Raw genomic sequence first — 26,635 nt, 5'->3', positions numbered from 1 at the left:
TTTCTTGCCAAACACAAATGTACCCGCATACCAGTCCCATTACGGGAGACTGGCTTACTATGTTTTTACGCACCTTGACACATTCGTTTTCAAATTTACAGTAGATACCACGCTAGATCCCAAAGAATTTTCCTAACTGCAACTGTTAGTACTAGTAAATTTGGATTAAAAATATCCTTCAAAATTATTGTACTATTCGGTGGTAACAGTGATCATGTTGAAGACTCTCGTGGATTTAATATAACTGCATAACATGTTCCGGTCGGCCAATCTAAATAAAGTTAACTGAATCCACCACGGGGATGTTGGTTTCAATGCATTGCTTGAAAAGCAATTTCGGTCAGCATGAAGACGGCAAGCTATTCAAGATTTCTTAGATATATATGAATTGTCCTGCTGTATGCCATGAACCACCTTACTTCTTGGTTTTAGAAGTCGCATGTACCTACTTAAGGTAACTGTGGAAACTCTGGCTGGCCTAAAAAATCAACCCAATTGCATGCCGTAACGAGATAAACCTACCGGAGAGTCCGGTGATAATTAGCCGGAGTACAATAGTAGTGAGAGCAGCAGCATTGGCTTAAAGGGAAGCTATTTTAACCATTTTTGGTTTAGAGGCTCGCAAGCCCACATTTCGAGTTGTGGTTCGACCACATCACAACAGAAGTCATTCTGGGAAAACTTCAATACCACGTAAGAATAGATACTTTACATGAATAAACATGGTTTGAGTCATTGAAATATGTATTGTTTCTCCTTGGAATACGATGCAAGATTTCAAAACTTATTACAAACCTGGCGCTTCAGCTTCTTTGTTATTCACTAATGGGACTATTATGCGGGTACTTTCAATATGGGATGCACATGATTTTATATTTTTTCGCATTTTGTCCATACAAAAATACAATTTTGAGCATGATTTTATAAAGTACCGTCGTTGGGGGTGACAATGGGTCAAAAAGGGATATGTGCGATTTATTTTTTGAATAACTATCGCAATTTAACTCCAATAAACTTCAAATTTGGTGTGTATGTACTTTGATGGTACATTAACAACTGTTCAAAAAATTAAAGACAAATATTTATTCACAGCGGCACCACAAGTGAATGAAAAATGACCCAATCTCACCCCATAGAGGGGGTGACATTGGGTCACTGTAATTAAAATAACTTGTTTTTGAGAATATGATTTCAAAACCATTCACAACTGAAAAATATTGATAAAAAACGATGCAAACAAGACAAACAGATATCTAAGATGTTTCACAAGTATGATAAACCCACTTAAAAGAAAGATTATACAGAAAATTGAAGAGCTATGAGAAAAAATATGTAAACTCAACATTTATCGTCAAGTTTACATAAATTTTCTTGGTTTTCCCTCAAATTGTCTTCAAAGTCTCATCCCCATTGCTATAAAGCCTATTCAGTTTCCCCAAAGCTGTAATGAAACAGTTTTTTTTTTTTTTTTTTTTTTTTAATTTCTTTATTAGTATCATTCCAGACATTACATTCATTTCTTATATCTAGGTGTTCTGTGTTATTTGACAACACTATCATCCTAATTTGGTAAAACAAATTTAAGATTTAATTAACATTTTGTTAACAACATATTACATTTCATTTGCCGTAGCAGTTCAGATTTTTTACAGGTGAGTTGATTTCACCTGCTTATAAGAGAAAAAAAAATGTTTTTAATATACTTAACCTAACTTAACCTAAACATATAACGCATTAATCGTGGCAATAGAAGATTGTAACGATTTTTGCCTGAAATTATTAATGATTGTATTTGACATTTGTTCCAATGTTTCAACATTGGATATTCTATGTAACTCATTGGTACTATACCAGGGAGGAAGCCTCAGAATCATTTTCAAAATTTTATTTTGAATTCTCTGCAGAGCTTTCTTCCTGGTATTACAACAGCTAGTCCATATTGGTACAGCATACAACATGGCTGGCCTGAAAATTTGTTTGAATATCAACAGCTTGTTCTTAAGACAAAGTTTTGATTTTCTATTAATAAGGGGATAGAGACATTTTACATATTTATTACATTTGGCTTGAATGCCCTCAATGTGATTTTTGAAAGTTAAATTCTTATCTAGCATGAGCCCTAGATACTTAACTTCATCTGACCAATTTATTGGAACCCCTCTCATCGTGACAACATGTCTACTTGAAGGTTTCAAATAAAGAGCTTTTGGTTTATGTGGAAATATTATTAGTTGAGTTTTGGAAGCATTAGGAGAAATCTTCCATTTTTGCAAGTATGAAGAAAAAATATCCAAACTTTTTTGCAATCGACTACAGATGACACGCAGGCTTCGTCCTTTGGCGGAGAGGCCTGTGTCATCCGCAAACAAAGATTTTTGACATCCCTGAGGTAGCTCAGGTAAGTCAGAAGTGAAAATATTGTATAATATTGGTCCCAAAATGCTGCCTTGAGGAACACCAGCTCTTACAGGAAGTCTTTCAGATCTGGAGTTCTGATAATTAACCTGAAGTGTACGATTTGACAGATAACTTTGAATTATTCTAACAATGTATGTTGGAAAATTAAAGTTTTTTAATTTTACAATCAAACCTTCATGCCAAACACTGTCGAATGCTTTTTCTATGTCTAGAAGAGCAAGACCAGTAGAATAGCCTTCAGATTTGTTGGAACGGATCAAATTTGTTACACGTAAAAGTTGATGAGTGGTCGAATGTCCATGGCGGAATCCGAACTGTTCATTGGCAAAAATTGAATTTTCGTTGATGTGGGCCATCATTCTGTTCAAAATAACCTTTTCAAAAAGTTTACTGATGGAGGGAAGCAAACTGATTGGACGATAGCTAGAAGCTTCTGCAGGATTTTTGTCTGGTTTTAAAATTGGAACAACCTTAGCATTTTTCCATTTGTCAGGAAAATATGCTAATTGAAAACATTTGTTAAATATATCAACTAAAAATGATAAGCTACTTTCTGGAAGTTTCTTGATGAGGATGTAGAAAATTCCATCATCGCCAGGAGCTTTCATGTTTTTGAATTTTTTAATAATAGTTCTCACTTCTTCCAAATCAGTCTCCCAGGCATTTTCGAAAACGTTCTCTTGATTTAGAATATTTTCGAACTCCTGAGTAACTTCATTTTCAATTGGACTAGTAAGTCCTGAATTAAAATTGTGCGCACTTTCAAACTGCATAGCAAGTTTTTGAGCTTTTTCGCAATTAGTTAGTAATAATTTGTTTTCCTCTTTCAAAGCCGGTATTGGCTTCTGAGGTTTTTTCAAGATTTTCGATAATTTCCAAAAGGGCTTAGAGCCAGGGTCCAATTGAGAAATTTTATTTTCAAAATTTTTGTTTCTTAATTGAGCAAAACGTTTCTTGATTTCTTTCTGCAAATCCTGCCATATAATTTTCATAGCAGGATCGCGAGTGCGTTGAAATTGCCTTCTCCTCACGTTTTTAAGACGGATCAAGAGTTTAAGATCATCGTCTATAATCACGGATTCAAATTTTACTTCACATTTTGGAATTGCAATGCTCCGGGCTTCAACAATGGAATTTGTTAAAGTTTCAAGAGCATTGTCAATATCAAGTTTAGTTTCTAAAGAAATGTTAACATCAAGATTGGAGTCAACATACGTTTTATATATATTCCAGTCGGCTCGTAAATAATTGAAAGTGGAGCTGATAGGATTGAGAATCGCTTCTTGGGATATTTGAAATGTAACAGGGACATGATCAGAATCAAAATCAGCATGAGTAATCAGTTGGCTACAAAGATGACTAGAGTCGGTTAAGACCAAATCAATCGTAGATGGATTTCTAGAAGAGGAAAAACATGTGGGGCTATCAGGGTATTGAATTGAGAAATATCCTGAAGAGCACTCATCAAATAAAATTCTGCCGTTGGAATTACTTTGAGAATTATTCCATGACCGATGTTTGGCATTAAAGTCACCAATGACAAAGAATTTTGACTTATTGCGAGTCAATTTACGCAAGTCAGTTTGGAGCAAATTAACTTGCTGCCCAGAGCATTGAAAAGGCAAATAGGCAGCTATGAAAGTATATTTACCAAACTGTGTTTCAACAGAAACACCTAAAGTTTCAAAAACTTTAGTTTCAAATGATGAAAACAGTTGATGTTTTATACGCCTATGAATGATGATTGCAACTCCCCCACATGCCCCATCAAGTCGATCATTACGATAAACAAAAAAGTTAGGATCTCTTTTGAGTTTAGATCCAGGTTTTAAATACGTTTCGGTAATAACTGCTATATGCACGTTATTAACCGTAAGAAAATTAAACAGCTCGTCCTCTTTACCATTCAGAGAACGAGCATTCCAATTTAAAATATTTAAATTATTATTTGGATCCATTAGAAAAACGTAATCCAATAACAATTTGATTTGTAAATTTTACACCTACTTGGACTGCTTCAGTCATAGTGGTGGCTTTGAACATTGCATCAATCATTAGATTCAATTGTTCAGTTAGAAAATTAAAATCAGAGGCAGACATGTCATGTGATTTCCCATTGGAATTTCCGGTAGACGAAGAAGCGGAGTTACCTGTGGCGGTAGGGTTTTTTCCATTTGATTTGAAACAAGTAGAATGGGTACCCATGGATCGAACAGGGGAGGAGTTCAAATTTCCTGCTACGATATCGGCAAAGGATTTACCGTGGGTAGATACATTCGAAATAGAAAGATTCGAACGGCTACCCGACGGATTAAAATTAGTTTGTGAATGAGCATGATTATGATCTTCCTGATGGGTATGATTCATGATCAAGCGATCGTTAACTGAAAAATGAGCATTGTTCGATACTCTACCAGGCAAATTCCGGAAACGACCGTTAACGTAACGGATATTATCTTTCATCTGCCTGGCACGAGCCTCAATGACCTTTTTACGTGAAGGACAATTCCAAAAATTGGACTTATGGTTAGCCCCGCAATTACAACATATGAATTTGGTGGTATCTTCCTTCACTGGACAGACGTCTTTGGCGTGAGAAGAACCTCCGCAAATCATGCATTTAGCATCCATGCGACAATTTTTTGTACCATGACCCCACTTTTGGCACCGACGGCACTGAGTGGGGTTCTGGTAATTTCCTCCAGCTTTCTGGAAATGTTCCCATGTCACACGGACATCAAACAAAAGTTTTGCTTTTTCTAAAGCTTTAATATTATTTAGTTCTTTTTTGTTAAAGTGAACTAAATAAAATTCTTGAGAAAGCCCTTTCCGAACAATGCCAGATTGGGTTCTCTTTTTCATAATGATTACTTGGACTGGGGAAAAACCAAGTAAATCATTTATTCCATTTTTGATCTCTTCAGGTGATTTATAGTCACTTGAGAGACCTTTCAAGACAACTTTGAACAAACGTTCAGTTTTGTCGTCATAAGTAAAAAATTTGTGCTTCTTCTCTTCAAGATGTTTGAGAAGAAGTTCACGATCTTTAAGAGTTTCCGGCAAAACGCGACAGTCTCCTTTCTTTGCGATTTGGAAGGAAACCTTGATTCCCCTAATGGAGTTCAAGATCTCCTGCCTAAATCCCCCAAATTCGGAACAACTGACCACGATAGGCGGCACTCTTTGCTTCCTCACTTGAATCAAAGAGCCTGGGCTAGAGGCTGCTTCGATTTGGTGTTCGGAAAATTTGTCTAGAGCATCGAACTGATTGCTCATTTCGATACAATTATTCATTTCACCCTTGGAAGAAAGTTCGCATTCCGGAGAAACGTCCTTTCTTCCATTCTTGCCACGTGTAGTGACAGTTTTAAAACCCACTTTTTTGGAAGGAAGTAGTGAATTCAGAGATTCACCCTTCCTTTTGTTTGTTGTTGATACCATGTTTAGTTAATAAACGAGAAAGACGTGACCTTCGAGAGGTTTTTTCCCTAGACGGTGTCCAAGAAGGATTACCACCGCTAGCTTTCGCCAACGGGTCCAACGAAAAATCGAAGGCACGGGTCCAAACAAGGATCGTAAAGGGATCAATAGTAGAAAAATAGTACTGAAAAGTACTGTTTTAGTAGCACTGAAAAGTACCGTTTTTAATTTTAGCACTGAAAAGTACTGTTTTTGTAGCACTGAAAAGTACTGTTTTATTGCTTTAGGTAGTTTTTAAGAAAACTTCCAAGAGCAGAGAGAATTCGTGTACGCACAGCACGAAGGTACGATGCGCACTGAGTAATGAAACAGTGATTATTTTAAACCTTCGCAAACAGTTAAATTTCGGTGCGACAATCCACGATCAATACATTTCAGGTAGATGTTGACGTCATAATCCCAGTATTTCAGCGATCCAACTCATTTGTACTTCCGTGAGATTGTATGGTATATAATATAAAAACACTGATAAATAATTAAATTTAGAAAGAAAACACCCTTTTGATAAAAATTTACGATGTTGCTGCGCACGAAACACAGTTGCTGGTTTGAGAAGTTGTCAAAATGCGTTATATTGTTATTCAATGCACGGAATACTCAAGTAGACTTGTTTGATGTATATAGAAAGAATAAACACATCTTAATGAAAAAGAGAGCACCCGGCACCGTAAAATGTCAAAAAAGTGGACTTGGAATTTCATTTACTATCGTTCTTGCTTGACCCAATCTCACCCCCATTTTCAATGTTTTAGACATCGTACCGAAAAAAATGATTTTTTTGTGGGAAAATCAAACAGATTCCGGAAAATACCTGTGATGTGTAATGAAAAGACTTTCAACATTCTACTAATACAACGATAGAGGCTAGAGTACATGCGTGATACTTTGTACAGGAGAAATTTAATGTTGTAAATTTTATCTAGTTTCAACATGCAAGTTTATTGATGTAGTAAACAAAAACTACTATTTCTAAGAATGCATATTGTTATGAACTATGTGTAATAATATGTTCCCTATCACATGAATGATTAATTTTAATAATATCAGCGTTATTAGCTGAAATATTTCACAAAACATATTTTTCCGTTTTGACCCAATCTCACCCCCTAGACCCATTGTCACCACCATCGACGGTACACTAAAATTAAACACCATTTATAAAGTTAACCAAAAATGGTTAAAATTTATATGGGACTGTTATACGAGTATGGGCGGTAGTGGTCCCGGCAAACTTCGTCTTTCCATCAAGTAGGCTGTTGAAAAACGCTTTTGATCCCATATAAAATGACAGTTTCGTTCGCGCTCGTTTTTTCAACTTTCCCGGTGAATATCCTGAGATTTTTATACACACGAACACGTCGGAACCCCTGACGAACAAAACTGAGAAAGAATCATTTAAATCCGTTGACCCGTTCGTAAGCCATTTCGTGACATACAAACACCATTCCATTTTTATTTATATAGATTCATACTTCTCAAAGATCTTATATGTGCAACATCATTTTTTCGTGGATATTTAATATATGTAATCATATTTACGTGTTAAAAAAGTCTCAATCACCTGACAATGAAATGGGTGCATTATCCCGATTCACCCTAGACCCCATAGTAAGAGAAAATTTTGGAATAAATCATATAGTAGTCTGTGAAAGGAACACTTACACTTGATGAATATACGGAGAATTCAAAAAAAAAAAATACGATGATTTTTTAAAGAAATTTTCGGAGAAATTTTTGAATAAATTTCTAAAACAATGTCTGAAGTATTTTTTTAATAGATATCCTTGAAAAAAATATTGAATTCTAGAAGAAGATCTGAATGCAAATCTTGAAGGAAATTATAGAAAAACCTATGGCTAAAGAAATTCTTTAAAAAAAATACGAAAGAAATCTCTGAAGGTATTTTTGAGTAATTTATGGGGACATCCGTAGAGTAATTCCGATTGCGAACTTTTTAAAGACATACTGGAAGTTTTTAAGGAGGTACATTTGGAATAAATCCGAGTTGAGTTTTTTTAAGAACCAAAAACTTGGAGGAATTTCAAGGGGATTTGAAATATTGGAGGGATTTCTAAAGAAATTCGTAAAATAATCACTGGATGAAGTCCTTTACTTTAGGCAAATGCCTGAACTATTTTTGAAGAAATTTCCGGACAAAATCATAAATAATTACATTGATTAGGAAACCACAGGAGAAAATATTTAAATATTCCGAAATCCTAACATAATTCCATTTATATTCGTATTGCATTATGTTTTCACTCTTTCATAATCATAATATCATAATCAAGACATGCTTTCGGTTTTAGTTTTAGCTCAATATTTCTTCAACAACGATTTTTTTTTTTTCTATTTTCTCCGCTTAGAAATCTGTTTAATGTTTAAAACTCGCATCTTTTTTTTTCTTCTTTTCTCCTTCGGTTCTCCCATTAGTCTTCGCATCATCTGCCATTAAGTTCAATTTTATGCACTAGCTGTTTTCGACTGTAACGGACTTCTGCTGTCGCTATTTCCTTTAATCTTTTTTCTTGTTTTGCTTCCTTTATATATCTATTGTTACAGTGTTGTTACGGGTTTGTGTTTCCAATTGGTTATTATCACGCTACAAAAATGTTACCATATATTCAAATTTGATTATACATTTTCGTTTTCCTTTTTATTTTGACTTTTTCGTGTTTCGGTTACTTTATTAATCCTTACAGTGATAAATTGTGTCTGTTTTTAATTTTTGTTTTCCCTTCTTTTTTCTTCTGCCTTCAGTTTTGTATATTATAATAGCTAGATTATTATTACTTAACAAGAAATGAACATCGTACTTCCCTACATGTAATGGCGTAAAACCCCACAAAGCTCGCTCTCATATTCCTTCACTTTCCCGTCAATCCACCAAAAAGTACTCGAACAAATAAGTTGAACTAATTAAACAAAAGAAAAAAAAACAGAAAGGTGCTCTTACGTACTAATATTACTAATTGTTCAATTTTCACATTTTCCACGCTGCGCAACTCGATTCAGACGCTTCTCCGAATGGCAATTTTGGGAGAGTTGAACCTCCGACGCGTTGTTGGCATATTAACAGCTGAGTCGATCGAAATGTAATTCGTAAAATGAAAAACATTCAAGCGCGCCCGATCGAAGAGGGTGTGTCCTTAAATATCCGCAGGTGGTGATTCATCCCCAGCTAGGCTGATGGATTCCTTTTTCGTCACCCAGTGGCCATCACATATAGGTTGATAAATTTGCATAAACGGTTTGTGGTGATATTTTACAAAAGTGAACAAAAGTTCGCATTCTTTTCCAACTGAGAAACCGTAGTTAGGGTAATTGTTCTACGTTAGCAACTTGTAATGGTTAAACTTATATGGTACAGAAACAAAAAACAAAATACTAGAAGTCAGTTTTGCTGTGCAGCTTATAGGTTTTAATGGGGTATTTTACAAGAACACGCGCTTGGTCCATATCGAAAACAAACCATTTCCGCGTTGTATTGCGTTGAATTTCCAAACGGAACCGAAACTTGAGGACAAAAAATGAGAAACCTTCACAAAGTGCTGGGAATATAAAGTGACACTATTTTTGCTCAGTTTTTTTTGTATAATCTAATGTTGATTTTTGCTTTTGATTTGACGAATTGTGTTGTACAAAAATATGTTTGTTCTCTAATACGTTTTACGGAATTATATTAGCTTTGCCCTTGCTCGTTCGTTATCCTCTTCAGAACCCTTATTAAATTCGATCTGAACATACAATTGCAAGTGGTTATTTAAGTGTTGGATGTAAGTGTTGCTATGATAGTTAAAGTGCCCAATTTTATAGCATTTTTTGTCCTCTTATATTGTTCGGTTATTAACGAATAGTGTCTAAAGCTATATGGAGACATCGGCTTATCTCTGGTTCACGAATATTTTACACAGCAAATAAACCATTCCGCTTTTTTCATGTTCCTCAGTTTGATTGTATATTTTTGGATGTCAAGTGAAAGTGTGGTATGGATATGGATGTAACATTGAATTTTTCTTCGGCGTGTTCGTAAGTGAGCTGGATTGTGGTAAACTAATTTTAAGCGTTTTTGGGTAATCATCATTTTGTTATCCCTCGTACAATTAGGTATGTCGCAAATTTTCGCTGCAGCAAAATTTGGTATCATGGCAGACTTTCAGGAGCATCAAGTCCAAACGTTTCAATCTATACACGAAAAATTATTTAAAAAAAAATAATAGAAATGACAAACCATGGAACTCGAATCTAGGATCCACCTCCTAAAGCAAAAACTGTCTGCCGGTTTGCTTTTAACACATTGTGGTATTTGATCCAGTTCTGGGACGACGCAGTTTGGTTTGTAAATCGCTAGTCACTAGGTCTACTAGTTGTTGTTTGTTGTATATATGTATAAGGGGGGGTGTTATTATCAATTAATGCTAGTTGGGTTTTTTTATCCGCACGATCGCCCTGCTTGACTCTTTCCTACTCGAACAAAATTGATGTAATAGGTAGTGCTAGCAGTACTAGTAATAGTATTAGTAATTTGCAGTAATAGCTAAAGCTGCAGCGATCCTAGTGGTTATAACTGGATATAGCTTGAGCGACTCCGTTTACAGTCTTTGACTTCAGTACATCGTTCTCATAGGACATTATCGTCTCAGTACCGTTCTCGTACACCCTGTAAGAAGAATAGAAATAAATTGATTAGATTTTATGTTATATTCATTATGTATTTCTCAAAATAAAAGAGAACTTCACATCGTTTTGGGAAGAAACATCGTAGACAGATAAGGCAGAACGACGAAATTATGTTAGCCAAAGCTCACGAAAATATGGCTTGAAACGATATGTAGATTTTTTGCAACGTTCAATCATGCCGTATAAACATGCGCTACAGTGCTGGTGACGACTAAGTGTTATAAAAAATAAGGTCTCAAGAGATCACATTCCTTAAAAAGACCAAACAGAAAAGAGTTTTTTTCAATTCTGAAGATTACTCATAAAATTACATCAGACATTTCTCTGAGGACACATTTAAGACTTTCTTTGGATAAATTTCATACTTTTCCGACAAGTATTAATCTTTTTTTCATGTTTTTCTCCACCAATTTCAAAAGGAATAATTCAAAACTCGTCAAAAGATTCATTCAGTGGTTCATTCACAGATTTCCTTCTGAATTCCTCCAACATTTCTGCTCAGGATACCTTCAAGAATACAATAAACATTGTTTATGAAGATATCTCCGAACGTTATTCAAGAGCAGAGTAACCATCAGTGTACCAGTATCCGCTCACTAGTGTAAAAATTGATTTTTCGTGTCAAAAACCAACATTTGTCGCACGGATATATTCTAGCAATATTAACAAAATTTTAAATGAAGTCGTCTGACATTATTTTTCTTTGATAAAATATTTCTTTATATTGAAAACACAAGATCTCGTGAGCGGTTATTGGACCACTAGGTATTTTTGTGTGTTCCAATAACCGCTCATGTAGAAATTTAAACAAAATTTTAAAGAAATGTCGATTTCAGTATACAGCCTTCTTTATTGAAGTAGTAACTATGGTTTGATCATAAAAAATATCAGGATAAATAACGAAAGTCGAAATAATGCATTTTTTAGTAAGTTCGTTCCGAAATCTGTTTAACGTGAGCGGAAATAGGAACACTTAGATGCAGTAACAAATGCAATTCAATATTTTTGTGTGAAAGTTTTTCAAATTCTTTTTACTTTGCCGCTGATCACCTATACTTGGAGCTACATTGTGACATGAAAATAGTTTTGATCGATACAATAGTTATTTTATAATAAACATTTGGACACATCGCTTCCCTTAAATGAGCGGAATCTGGTGCACTGATGGCATATTTCTAAGGAGCACATAAATGTACTGACTGTACTGAGCCTTCAACCAAAACGTCTCTCAGCTCATCGGAATCCTTGTGTGCTGCGTTAGCCGGAGTATCACGAAAAATCCAAAAACGCGCGCTGGGTGATGTGCTCCCCGGGAGACTCGTATCATGCGAACCTGTTTGAATTGAAAGAAATAATCTAACAAAACCTTGAATACCATCCTTCAAGATTATACGGAGATTCTTTTGGATTCTTAAAAAACTTTGGCAAAATTTTTGGAGAAACACGTAGATGAATATTCAAGGGAATTACTTGGATGGTAGTTGTAGCATATTCTGGAGAAAACTTTCAATGAAATTTTTGAAAAATCCATGAAAAAGAAGAAAGCTTTGGAAGAGAATTTGTCCTGGAGGAATTTTAACTTTTCGGTCGTCGCGCGAATTTTTGTAACGGTCGCGCGTTGTAGTTTTTACAACACCCTTGGTTTTGCGAATATCCCAGGAGTCTAACCACTTAGAAAGATGACGTCTTCGGCAAAATTGTTCAGTAGCTTAAGGACTATTATTATTATAGACAAGAAATTCGAGATTTTGCCACTAGGCGACTTGGGCTGCTTGGGCACGTCAGGAGTTAATCATCAATATTAACCTCCTTTTCCCGAGCAGCCTAGATAGCCGCGTAGTGTCGGTAGCGGTTGTGTCAACTGGCTAAGAATTAACACTACGGACTGCCTGTTCCGGTGGTAAAAGTCCACCTCACAGGTGACCCCTAATTTATGGCGTGATGCGTACCGTGCCTAGGAATGAATGGTTAGGGGGGTTTAAATAAAACCTAACCGCTAACGGATGCTGTGGGGTACCAGGGCGCCCTCCACAGTATTGAGTCCTTCCTGTGCTACCCGGAGCAATGGTGCAGGTGAGCTTGTGTTTCTCCGAGATAATCGGCTGCCCTTCTTCAGTCTCTATCCTGAGGCTTAATAAGGGTGGGATTATGAATATGTTGATATTTAATTTAAATTATCACCTATATGGATTCGCATTATGCGTTTTACACAGTGTATTCTGTGCTCTTTCGCCTTTGGCGACTTTAAATAGATACCGATCTGGTTTTTTCGTTGCTGGTCTTTTTCGTGCTGAGATTGCAAAAAGCTTAATCCTGCCTAGTTTGGGTAGTGGCTACGGTTAGGTTAGCTCAGATCAATCTTCAGCATAAAAGAACAGCAACGATCAATCTTTGCAGACTCATGCAAAATGGTGCAGCCCAAGTGGCGCTAGTTCAAGAACCCTACTTTCGTAGAGGGAACTTCTATCTAGGTAACCTAGTGGACCCAGTTTTTGCTACTTTCAGCAAACTTGAAATAACAAACTCGCGCTCCATGCCCCGCGCATGCGTGCTTGTAAATAAAGCAATCGTTGCTACACTCATTTCTGAGTTGACGACCAGAGATGTATGTGCTGTCACAATTGATGTTTCTGTTGGTGACCTCAACAGGAAATACGTCTATTGTTCGGTATATTTACCACATGATGAACCATCCCCAACGGATGACTTCAAACGAGTTGTCGCACACTGCGTAACAAAAGGCCTTCCGCTGATTGTGGGCAGTAATGCCAATGCTCATCACATCATCTGGGGCAGCTCAGATATCAATTTGAGAGGCTCCAGTCTGATGGAATACTTAAGTAGTACAGACCTTGGATTACTTAACATAGGCAATCGCCCAACCTTCATGGTTTCTAATAGAGAAGAAGTGTTAGACATAACGCTCTGCTCGAATAGAATCAGTCACGAGTTGACGAATTGGCATGTATCAGATGAGGAATCATTATCTGATCATCGCTACATCTTCTTTGAACATTCAAATGTAACTGCGCAGACTTTGCGTTTTAGGAATCCCCGGTCAACAAACTGGGAACTCTATATTGAATTGGTTGCGACCAAATTTCATGGATATTCTCCGTCCATTGAAAATCCAAGTGATCTGGATGATGCCGTTGATACTACAACATCCTACATTATGGAAGCTTTTGAAGAAGCATGTCCTCTGCGGTCTGTAAAGACTACAAGAGGGACCCCATGGTGGAATTCCGATCTGACTAGACTCAGGAAACAATGTAGAAGGAGTTGGAGCAGACGCCGTTCAGCTGGATCAGAGTCGTTCAAGTCGGCTCGCAAGGTTTACAAGAAGGCTCTTCGTTCTGCTGAACGATCTGGCTGGAAAAACCTTTGTACAAATGTTTCCAGTTTGAGTGAAGTCAGTCGGCTGAACAAAATCCTTGCAAAATCTAAGGATTTCCAAGTGAACGAAATTCGCTTACCTAATGGTGACTTTACTTCTTCCGATGAAGAAGTTTTAGAATGTTTATTCAATACACACTTCCCCGGATGTGTGGACGTAGCATCTACGGATGAACCAAATGTCTTTTCATGTAGTTACGAGTCTCTGGCCTCGGCTCGCAGTATCGTAACTAATGAATCGATTCAATGGGCACTTAATAGTTTTGCTCCTTTCAAATCTCCAGGAGCGGATGGGATTTATCCTGTTCTGCTCCAAAAGGGGTTTGAGTCTATCAAACATGTTTTGAAAAAGCTACTTGTAAGCAGTTTTGCTACCGGGTATATTCCCAGATCCTGGCGTGATATTACTGTAAAGTTTATCCCGAAAGGAGGACGTGCGTCGTATGAAGAAGCGAAGAGTTTTAGACCAATCAGTCTGACCTCTTTTCTTCTGAAATGTCTGGAACGTATTATCGATCATCACATCCGTGATGTTTATTTGGCAAACATGCCTCTTCATGTGAATCAACATGCTTACCAATCTGGAAAGTCCACTGTGACTCTTTTACACAAAGTTGTATACGATATAGAGAAAGCATTCGCTCAGAAGCAATCCTGCTTGGGTGTTTTCTTGGATATTGAGGGTGCCTTTGATAACGTGTCTTTCGATGCCATATTGGAAGCCGCACGAAACCATGGGCTACCTACAATGATTACCAATTGGATTCATCAAATGCTCAAAAACCGACATCTCTTCTCGACATTGCGTCAAGCAGCGATTCGAAAATTGAGTGTTTGCGGATGACCCCAAGGGGGAGTCTTGTCACCACTTTTGTGGAATCTCGTAGCTGATACGCTATTGAGGCAACTCAATAATAGCGGTTTTCCAACATATGGATTTGCCGACGACTATCTAGCTCTGATAGTTGGTATGTGCATAAGCACCCTATTCGACCTGATGCAAAGTGCTCTTCAGGTAGTCGAGAGTTGGTGTCGCCAATATGGCCTTTCGGTTAACCCGAATAAAACATCTATTGTTCTGTTTACGGAAAGACGAAACCGCGATGGAATTCGACCTTTACGTCTTTTTGGCACTGAGATTAATGTGACTGATCAAGTAAAGTATGTCGGAGTCATCCTAGATTCCAAACTTTCATGTTCACCTCACATTGATTTCAGAGTCAAAAAAGCTTGCATGGCCTTCGGTCAATGCCGACGAACCTTTGGTAAAACTTGGGGCCTCAAACCCAAATATATCAAATGGATTTACACAACAGTTGTTCGACCAATATTGGCATATGGATGTCTTGTGTGGTGGCAAAAGGGCGAAGTGAAAACAATCCAATCAAAATTGGGCCATCTCCAAAGGATGTGCTTGATGGCGATGTCTGGTGCGTTCTCTACAACTCCCACAGCAGCGCTCGAGGCCCTTTTCGACGTTGTGCCACTACACATATATCTTAAACAAGAAGCACTTTCTTGCTCTTACCGTTTATGGGTACTGGATCTACTGGAGAAAAATCCAGTGAATCGTAGATCTACACACACTTCGTTGTTTCCACTTTTGGTGAATTGGGACAAAATTGTCCTTGCTCCAAGTGATCTCACAATTGCTTGTCACTTTCCTTACAGGACATTTATCACACAATTCCCTTCACGGGAAGAGTGTACGTCTGGCTATTTGGAAAGAAGTATATCAAACAATATAGTATGTTACACTGATGGCTCCCTTCTTGAAGGAAGAGCTGGTGCAGGAGTATATTCTCGTGAGCTAAGGCTGAATCAGTTTTACTCACTTGGTAGAAACTGCACCGTTTTTCAGGCGGAAATATTTGCCCTTATGTGTGGAGTGCAATCAGCACTTCAACAGCGCGTAATGGGCAAAGTCATATACTTCTGTTCAGATAGTCAAGCTGCTATAAAAGCTCTCGCTTCGGCCAACTCAAGGTCGAAGCTTGTTATCGCATGTCGAACTCAAATTGAGGAACTGAATTCAGTCAACTCTGTAAACCTTGTATGGATACCTGGCCATTCTTCCATCGTTGGAAATGAATTGACTGATGAGCTAGCTCGCGATGGAGCATCGCATGACTTCATTGGCCCTGGGCCGGCTATTCCAATTTCGAAGTGCTGGGTGAAGCTTCAGATAAACTCCTGGGCGGCAACTCAGCACAAGCAATATTGGAATAGTTTGGAGTCATGTCGTCAAATAAAATTGTACATTACTGAGCCATCTCCAAGGGTGGCGAAGTATTTAACAAATCTGTCAAAGCAAAATTGCAGTCTCTTGGTCAGAGCGTTGACAGGCCACTGCCGACTCAACTATCACATGGCAAATATTCAGCGTGCTGACTCATTTGTGCGTGATAGTTGTGACTCCGATTATGGAACTTCGTATCACCTGATATGTAACTGTCCAGTTTTTGCGCAAATGCGATTCCAATTACTTGGTGAACACTTATTAAGTGAAACTGAATTCAGAAGCCTGAATCTTCAGGACATTCTGTTATTCTTAACCCGCTGTGGTAATGAGCTATAGGCTCTCTTTACGCTCATGCGTTTTGCAGTGCCCTTTTTAGGGCGCTGTTCGAACCCATTGTGGTATGGAGCTGCATGCTCTCATTTCGCTTATGCGATCTTCCCTCTTCAAAGGGACCCCACCCCTATTTCCTCCCATCTTTCCCTTCCCTTTCCTCTCCCATCGGGTAGATGATGAAATAGGCTCAAATATGGCGATGGCACAAATCTCCCAACTGGTGGGGAACGTGCCTTTGGAGCCGGCCTTCTGATACCTGATACCTGGGTGATGTGCTCCCCGGGAGACTCGTATCATGCGAACCTGTTTGAATTGAAAGAAATAATCTAACAAAACCTTGAATACCATCCTTCAAGATTATACGGAGATTCTTTTGGATTCTTAAAAAACTTTGGCAAAATTTTTGGAGAAACACGTAGATGAATATTCAAGGGAATTACTTGGATGGTAGTTGTAGCATATTCTGGAGAAAACTTTCAATGAAATTTTTGAAAAATCCATGAAAAAGAAGAAAGCTTTGGAAGAGAATTTGTCCTGGAGGAATTTTAACTTTTCGGTCGTCGCGCGAATTTTTGTAACGGTCGCGCGTTGTAGTTTTTACAACACCCTTGGTTTTGCGAATATCCCAGGAGTCTAACCACTTAGAAAGATGACGTCTTCGGCAAAATTGTTCAGTAGCTTAAGGACTATTATTATTATAGACAAGAAATTCGAGATTTTGCCACTAGGCGACGCTAGTGAGCATGAAACTTTTGTTTCTCAGATCTCATGTTCCTACCATTTAGAAAGATGACGTCTTCGGCAAAGTTGTTCGATAACTCAAGGACTATCATTGTTTGAGCTAGTTGATGCAAAATTTAGCCACTAGGCGGCGCTAATGAGCATAAAACATTTGTTTCGCAAATACCTCAGGAGCCTGATCATTTAGGAATATGGTGTCTTCGGCAGAGTTGTTCATTAGCTCAAATTCTTTCTTTGTTTAATCCTTAAAGTTAGAGATTTTGCAAAATAATGATAGTCCCTGAGATTCTGAACAACTTTGCCGAAGGTGCCTGTCTAAAAAGTCGAGATCCTGTAGTATCCGCAAAACAGAAATTTCATGCTGACTAGCGCCGCCTGGTGGCATAATACTCTATTTCTTGGCTTAAATAATGATAGCACTTAAGCTACTGAACTTGTTTTCCGAAGACACTATCTTTCTAACTGGTCAGACTCCTGAGATATCTGCAAACAAAAGTTTCATGCTTACTAGCGCCGCTTAGTAGCTCGAAAAATGATAGTCCTTAACTTACTAAACAACTTTGCCGAAGACGACATCCTTCTAAATAGTCAGGTTCCTGAAATATCTGGAAAACAAAAGTAAAACTTCCATGCCCACTAGTGCCACCTGGCGGTCAAATTCCGAATTAAATGAGGTACCATCAGATAGCGCTTCACATCCAGAACAACTTTAATAAAGCCCCAAGTTTCTATATTATCTGGATATTAAGATATGACGATTTTAAACTGTGGTTTCCTCGAACCGTACATAGTGCGTTCATTGTTATGCGACTTCCATGTACATTTGTTGATTTCACCGTATTATAAAGGGCCATACTGTAAATAAAAACTGTCAAGTATTGTTCTTAAGAAGATTCTTGAGGAATACATTTTGGTATGGTGTCGATAGATATTTTTGTTGCAAAATGATAGCGTATAAATCACAACTGTTGTACAAAGTACAACAACGCGATAGCCCGAAGGTTAAAGGAACCCTGGATGATTATCTGGACTAATACCAACCTTATGCATTTAGTAGAAAAACTGCTGACGGAGTTTTTGAAGGAATTCCCGTATTATTAATAGCTAAATTTCTGAAGTAAGTCCTTGGATAATTTAAGACGGAAAAATTGTAGAAATTGCATGAAAAATGGCTGGAAAAATCGGCGTAGGAGTTCCAGAAGGAATTCTTGAAGGTTTACACCTTTGTAATTTCTCCTAGAAATCATTGAAAAAACTCTATTCCAGCAGCTGAAACAATGGAGTAATCGATAGAAGAATTACCCAAAAAATCTCTGGAAGGGATTTTAAAAGTATAATTTTCAAAGCAATTGCTGAAGCTATCACCGTTTGACTGCTGAAAGGAGTGTTCGGGTTGATACGAAGGTCAATTGAAGTGAAAATATCAACGAAAACGAAGAATTTAGGAAATCACGTTTGAAAATTAGAATTGACTTAACTTTTCGCTCGGAGGTCTTGATATTTTTCAGTGCGGTGAATATCGTTAAGATATGATATCAAATCTAATACCTTTAAATTTCTGTTTGAATGGATTACACTTGTTAATGGATATATTTTCGGAGATGTATTGAGAATTTTCAAAAATATGTGTTTGGCTCACGTTTTTCTCATGATGTTCATTTTACCACCAACAGCTGTTCATTTTAGCCACATAGTGCAGGTTTGTAGTACATTTGATGTATCCAGAGATGTAGTTCTATGGGCAATGCTACTCGCGAACACACTACACTTTAAAGTTTTAGTATTTATAAACACTCCGTGTAGAAAGATTAAAATTTGAAGGACATTCTAACAGTCAAACATCATCATTCTAAAATGTCGAAATTTGAAAGAGCCATTCGGAGCAATATGGGCAGTTTTTTTTTGAACATCATTTATTTCTTTTTCAGCACTGACTTATAATACGCCTATTGCTTCATTTCCTTGTCAGCTTCGAAGTTGCATGTTATTTCAATTCGAATTAAAAAAAAACACTGTATTCAAGGGGTGCTCATTCCTTCCCATTGGCGAAACTTCCCTGCAGAATAGGTTCCTGAAACCCTGTCCCAATGTTAATATCAAATGGTTAAGTTTAGGCCAGAAACATATGTTTGCTCAATTTTTCATTGATTTAAGTCCATAAAAACATTTTTCCGATTTTTTGAGATTTTGTCACAACCCTTGCTTCAAACTCAAGCTATTTTGTTTTCCGTGTCGCTTCCGAAATGTCAGATAGATATCACTCTAAAAAATCCAAACGTCATTGTTACGTGAAAAATCACGTAGATCATTCCAAATTCATTTTACCTCCACTTCACCTGACTAAGATATTGATCACTAAACCATTCATAACCACCAAATAGTGACTCGGTAATGTTTACGGAGGTTACCTATCGCACTTACGTGGAATTCAAAATGAACTTATTTTGACATCTGCATAGTGTACGTACATTCGGTGTTGAGCTCAAATCCTAAGATGGCGCCCGTTTGATTTTTGAAGAACTTCAGAAGCTGCTGCTGCTGCTTTAAACACTGTGTAAGATTGATTTCAAGGTAAATATGCTTTGAATACCGAAGAATTCCTGCATTACTTCATATTTTATACATGATTTATATCCTCTATCAATTATAGCACGCAAAGGGTACAGAACATACCAAACTCACAAAATTGAGAAAACAGGATTCAAAATGCTCAGATTGACAATAAAAATATCGCAATCTTTTAAGTTTGTTCACATTTTCAATTGGGAATTAGTTTTCTTCCAAAGCCTATTAGAAATAAGATTGGTCTTTATTACATTTAAATTTAATGCAAAACCATCTAGGTCCTATTGAAACGCTTCATAAAGGCTACCGGAAAATCCACGTAGCTCTTACGTTTAGCGACGGTGGAATGGACGAACTTCCAAAGTTCATGCGTTCATTCTGGGCTACCTATGATTTACGTAAGAGCTACGTGAAAAGGGCAATGGAAAAAAAATCACGTATGTTTTCACGTAACAATGACGTTTGGATTATTTTGAGTGTACAGTCAGAAACACTGGAAGTAACAGAATTACTAAATTTTAGTAATTTCTGACTACCGTTTTGATTCATATTACAGACAGCTTTTAATTCCGGACACTCTACTTTGTATGAGAAACATTTCACACGAAATGTTTCAATTTTTGCCGTTCGAAAGTTCACCATTTCGAAGCACGTTTTAATAAGCTATTTTGATAAATATCTATGCAAATTTATAATGCACAACTGCCTTAGACGTCTCTTTAGTGGCTTAACGATTTCATTTGATAATTTGACTTTTCTATTAATGATTTTCATGAGTTGTCCGGAATTCGAATCAAAGTGTCCGGAATATGCGGCAAAAGTGTGGTCTCGTCCGGAATAAGAATCATCAAAAGGCTATACATTTCGATTAATTTAAAATTATTCAAGTTGCGGGTAAAGAATAACCCACGATTCGAAAGTTAAGGGTTTCCAGCGCTCGATAACGCTGAGGAATCATAAAAAAGGATTTATTTTGAATGCTCTATGCTGTGCTATACTTCCCTGAGGCCTTAATTGTCCGTAATATGAATCAAAACGGTATTTTCTATATGCCTCTCTTTCATTCTGCAGGGAATTTTACTCCTATTTGTCAATTCGCCTGGGTTGAAGCATCGCTAAGCTTCAACCCAGTCGAATTGTCATTTAGTATAAAAACTCACAGGGAAATGAAAAAGAGGCAGATAGAAAAAAGTCATTAATGCATAAACTTTAGTATTTCTGTGACTATTTTTATTTCTGAGTGTTTTCAAAAACGCCACAGGGTTATTTTTTAGCATTGGAGTGCACTTCAGTGTTATAAAGTAAATCCCCTGTGGCGTTTTTGTCGACTAAGTGAACGTCAAACATGATTAAAAGTGTCAAGGTTTTGGACCCATTTTTCAACATAAGATTAAATATAATGTAGCCGTTATTTGAGCGGGAAAATATGCCAAAGTAGTAGCAAGAACACGGTTTTATCAAATATATAAAACAAGATTTCAGGCTACACCGAAAAAAAAACTAGCCACCATGCGATCCAAGAAGACGGAAGGTAACCGTGTTACTACTCCGATTGTAGAACCCATTGAAAATTTCATAGTTAACCGTTCGACGCAGCAGTTCACAGTAGAACACACCTTAACAAGACGTTAGGATATGCGGTGACTACGAAGCCTGACGTGGAGAAAATCATCGTAGACATGGAAACAGCGATTACCCAAACCGTACCAATAAAGGACCAGAACACAACAAGGAACATCGTAGCAAATGCCATTACAACAGAACAACGCAACAGGGCAGACAAGGACGAGACGAAGATCGTGAAAGAACTTAAGGATGAACCAGTGTGTTAGAAGCTAAGTAATCATTGAATTATAGATCGTACTAGTATTGTATTCGAATTATTTTCAAATAAATAATGTTCATTAGTTGCCCGCACGTCGCCTGAGTAAGACGTACTTTATCAGGTTATGGACCCAGAACAGTTTCCATAGAAACGGCGTTGTTTGGCGGAGGAATTTCTTTTTTCGTCTTGAAAATTTTGAAGACTTTCGTGAAGAATGATGTCCAATCAAGCCGTTGATATTGTAGGTGCTCAAGATCAAGTCGTTGGAGATGGAAGACGACCCGGTGCGCAAGCTGGCGAACGAGATTACCCGGAGGTATGGTTTCGTTGCAAGCGAGAGAAGTGCTTCGTGGATCGGAAAATTTCAATTCCTGGGCATTTTGCACCATCAAGAAGCGGACCTGGTGTGCCGTGAAGGAGCGTAATGAAGGAGATCCGGATGTAAGCGAGGAATTGTCAGAACAAGCTCTGGCAATCATCTGCCTGAATCTCGACCGAAGCATTTACGGGCTGGTCCACGAAAACTGCTAAAGAAGCGTGGGACAACTTGCGGAACACGTTCGAGGACAGTGGTTCTACCCGCAGGATTGGTCTTCTTCGTAAGTTGACGGGTAGACCCATAACGCGGGTAGATCACCTTTTCGTGGTGCGTTATGGGGTAAAGATCTACCAGTGAACCCTAGTCCTGACTGCTTCAAACGAAGAGAACAGGATGTTATAGTAATCAAAGGAACACTTTTAGTCCTTGTTACATTTTAAACCTTGTTGAAAGTGACAAGTCTCGGTTTTCCCAGTTGCCGAGAATGATCTTGAGACAAGGAAAAAAAAAATGAGTCGAATTCAACAATTTGTTTTCTAATCTTTTATTTATTTTGTTCTCTAGTTTGAAGAAGTAAGCACTAGGATTCTGATGCATGGACAATATCGGTGTAATTTCTTGGCTTTATCGAGGGATCCGATTTTGCCTGATAAAGGGGCGCGCCTGTGGAGAGTGCATGCACCACACTCTTCGAAGGGTAGGAACCTTTCAGTTAGAATCCTTTCCTGTGATCAAGTTAGGAATTACAACTGTAAGAAAACCGAATGCTTTATCACTTCTCGATAGTGACAAAGTAAAACGACATGCACTACACAAAGGACACGGGATATACTACAATGACTACAATAGATCAAATATTGGTCGCAGTGGTTTATGTTCCGAACAGAAAAAAAAAGTTGACGGGTATTCGACTGGTAGGTGCCGAGAGGGACGATGATGTCGTTTGCCAGTCCCCACAGGAGTACGTGAACGAAATTATGCTGACGTGTAACCAGCTGGTGGAAGTCGGCTTTAAGGTGGACGACACTTGGATGTGCAGTTCGCTGCTGAAAGGTTTGCCAAAGAAGTACGATCCAATGATTTTGGGTCTGGAGTCATCCGGAGTGGCACTGACAGCGGACATGGTCAACGCTAAGATCATGCAGGAGGTTAAGGTCACGGGGGTTCAAGAGCGTCCGAAAACAATGATACGTTTTTCAGCAAGCAAAACGCATCGAAGAAGCAAGTCGAGAAGTCTGGCGTAAAATGCTTCCGTTGTAGGAAGCTGGGACACTTTGCGTCGGAATGCTAGAAGGAAGCGAGCGAGAAGAAGAAAGAGAAGCGTGATACCACAGGACTGAAACGGCTGTCATCCACGAACAACTGAAGTGTGTGTGTGTGTGTGTGTGTGTGTATGCAATCCACCTCCCACTGACCGGCAGTGCTTTTATGGAAGAAAATTGTATGCATGTATTTATTGATACCCTTCGATATCTTTATATCTGCAGACAATTTTAGCCCAGGAGATGAAAGGTGATAGCTCTACTGAAATTCCAACGACCCATTTCAAGAATGGCAGTAAATACACACACATTCTGAGGTCATTTTCATATACAGTAAGCCCCGCATAAAAACACCCAAATATCAAATGGATATCTCAAATGTTTTTACACTTCCCGAATCGAAAATTAAATTTTCGACCCTGGCACGTATTTAGTTTCATAGGGAAATAGTTGAGTAAATAATAATAAAGAATTAATTTACCAGGATGTAACGCTGTTTCTCCCGTCGCCGCACTGTGCTTACCGCAAAATACTACGTAACATGATCAATTCTGACCGCATCACCTGCCCCGGCAGGAGCAAGCGGCACCGTCAAAGGAGCCCGCAAATCACGCCAATCTTCTCCACCCTAACTGCACTGCGCGCCTAACACGTTTAATCCTGCTCGACCGCTTCACTCGCCCCCGCAGGAGCAAGCGTCACGGTCAAAGGATCACACACTACTAAATAAGCCCGCGAATCACGCCACTCTTCTCCCCCCCAACTGCACTGCGCGCCTAACACGTTTAATCCTGCTCGACCGCCTCACTCGCCCCCGCAGGAGCAAGCGTCACGGTCAAAGGAGCACACACTACTAAATAAGCCCGCGAATCACGCCACTCTTCTCCCCCCAACTGCATTGCGCGCCTAACACGTTTTTCTCATCCACAAACAACTGAAGTGAAGCCAAAAATTTGGTGCTGGAGAAGGTGCTGATTTGACAGCTCGTCCAAAAATACCGTTTTAGGCACGAGACACACTCGTTTTCGAATGCGACATTTATATTTTACCAAACAATCTGGTGTTGAGTGCGTATTACTTTATTCAGTTTTTCTGTAATTGCTAGATAATTTTGCCACATTTTATTAGGCACAACGAAAAACGATTATCAATATTATAATGTTTTTCCCATACGACATTTGTCGCTTCCGCACGGGGTTTGATGAGGCCAAAGCCTAAATTTGTTTACTCCAGCACTAGCGCCACACAGATGGTGGTAGGCTTCAAGAACTAGCGCTTTCTTCAGGGGGTTGCGTGATACTCAAAAAGGGCATGCGGCATTCTTTGCTGCACGTGCAGTGTAGTCATCTGAGCGGAACGACAGCGATTGGTTTTTTGATTCTGGTGCAACCGCACACTTGTGCCGGAACAAAAATATGCTGGAAAATCCGTTGAATGTGTCGACGAGGATCAACGTGGCCAACAATGCAGAGGTGGCCGTTGTGGCGAAAGGATCGGTGAAGCTGGAGGCAGATTGCGGTGAAGCGACATGGGACCTCACGATGAGCGATGTGTTTTGCGTCCCTGATTTGGCGATTAATCTACTTTCCGTAAGCTAGGTATGCCAAAAGGGATTTAGGGTGGTGTTTGCGAAGGAGGAGTGCAAAGTTGTCAGCCCCGGCAACGAGGTAGTTGCGATTGGCCCTGAAGTGAATGGCCTCTACAAGCTATCCGAAGTGAAGAAGCCCATTGCGAATTTGGTCCAGGACGACAAGTACATACGAGATGTGGCATCGGCGTATGGGACATCTGTCCGCCGATGGAATGATGTGAAAACCTCGGAGAGATGCATACCGTGCCTTCAAGGCAAGCATTGTCGTCAACCGTTCAAGGCGAAGGGGCACCGAGAAGACCGAGTATTGGAACTGATCCACTCGGACTTGTGCGGCCCCATGGAAACCAAGTCGATTGGAGGCAGCCGTGAGCTTCATCGACGACGCTAGTCGAAAAACCGTCGTTTATTTTCTGAAGTCTAAAACGGAAGTGCTCGAGACATTGCAAGAATATAAGGCTTTTGCGGAGAACCAAACTGGAGAACGAATCAAGCGAATACGGACAGACAATGACAAAGAGTATGGCAACCGAAATTTCCGTAAACTTTTTGCGAAAGGAAGGAATCCAGCACGAGACGTCTGCTCCCTACAACCCGGAGCAAAATGAATTGGCAGAGAGGATGAATCGGACGTTGGTCGAGAGAGCGAGGAGTATGCTGTCCGATGCGGATCTGGATAACAGTTTTTGGGCAGAAGCAGTCGCAGTTGCATCGCATGTGGTCAATCGTTCGCCAACAAAGGAACCGATAGAACCCCGGAGGAAAAGTTTTCTGGCAAACGGCCGAATGTGTCGCATCTTCGCATATTCGGAATCGGAACCAATGTGATGGTGCATGTACCGAAGGAGAAGCGGAAGAAATGGGACAAGAAGTCTGAAGCGTGTATTTTCGTTGGCTACAGCGAAGGTTCCAAGGCGTACAGGGTGTACAACAAGGTGAGCAAGAAAGAGATGTGATTTTCCTTGATGAATGCCAATCGAAGCGCAGCAAGACGATAGATGAGCCAGAAGACAACGTGGAAGGGAGTGAGTTGATTATCCAGAGGGAACCAATGGAGGCTGACGATGCATCCGATTGCGCTGCAAATGAGTAGAATCGGTTGGACGAATCGATCTACAGCGATGCAGATTCGATTATCGATGAGGAGCAACAACCTTCCGTGCTCCCTCCACAATCAGAGGACCCATAATTGTTGATAAAGCGGCATCCACAAATTATGTAACGCTTCAGCGGGAGGGGGGAGTAGGCTCAAGCGTTACGGCTCATACAAAAATTTGAATTTTTTCATACAAAAAGCGTTACAGAGGGGGGGGGGGGAGGGGTCAACAATTTCCAATTTTAGCGTTACGTAATAAATGGACGCCGCCTAAGGCGCAGTGCGAGGGAGCACGTTACCCCAGGCAAGTATCGTGATTATATCATGAGCTGTAATATTTTTCCTGAAAGCACTTCCCAACCCGAGCAGATAATTTATGTTGACACGGGGATCGAACCACAGACATTTCGTGAGACAATCACATGACAGCGACAGATGGAAGGAAGCGATGGAGGCGGAATTCGAGGCCCTGGTGGTGAACGAAACCTGGAATCTGGTCGACCTACCGAGCGGGAGGAAACCCTTACAATGCAGGTGGGTCTACAAGGTGAACACGAACCTGGATGGAACTGTGGAGCGATACAAAGCCCGTTTGATGACAAAGGGCTTTTCCCAGGTGAAAGGCGTCGACTACAACGAAACGTTTTCATCTCTAGTTCGTTATGCTACCGTCCGGTACCTAATGTA

At 39.1% G+C, this 26,635-nt stretch overlaps 1 protein-coding gene across 7 annotated transcripts in view; it reads right to left on the bottom strand.

The window, feature by feature from the left end:
• Nucleotides 1–8,429: 8,429 nt before the first annotated feature.
• LOC5566316 (dnaJ homolog subfamily B member 6) overlaps nt 8,430–26,635 on the bottom strand; it is a 435,678-nt gene continuing 417,472 nt past the window's right edge. For all 7 annotated transcript variants that reach the window (XM_021851550.1, XM_021851554.1, XM_021851549.1 and 4 more), the window contains one exon: nt 8,430–10,558. In XM_021851550.1, the coding sequence (XP_021707242.1) occupies nt 10,453–10,558 (106 nt within the window). In that variant the 3' untranslated portion in view covers nt 8,430–10,452. The remainder of the gene's footprint in view (nt 10,559–26,635) is intronic.

The sequence above is a fragment of the Aedes aegypti genome, chromosome 3 (genome assembly GCF_002204515.2).
Source record: "Aedes aegypti strain LVP_AGWG chromosome 3, AaegL5.0 Primary Assembly, whole genome shotgun sequence".
Lineage (NCBI taxonomy): Eukaryota > Metazoa > Arthropoda > Insecta > Diptera > Culicidae > Aedes > Aedes aegypti.
The sequence above is the reverse complement of the archived record's forward strand: the minus strand, read 5'-3'. Positions and strand labels throughout refer to the sequence as shown.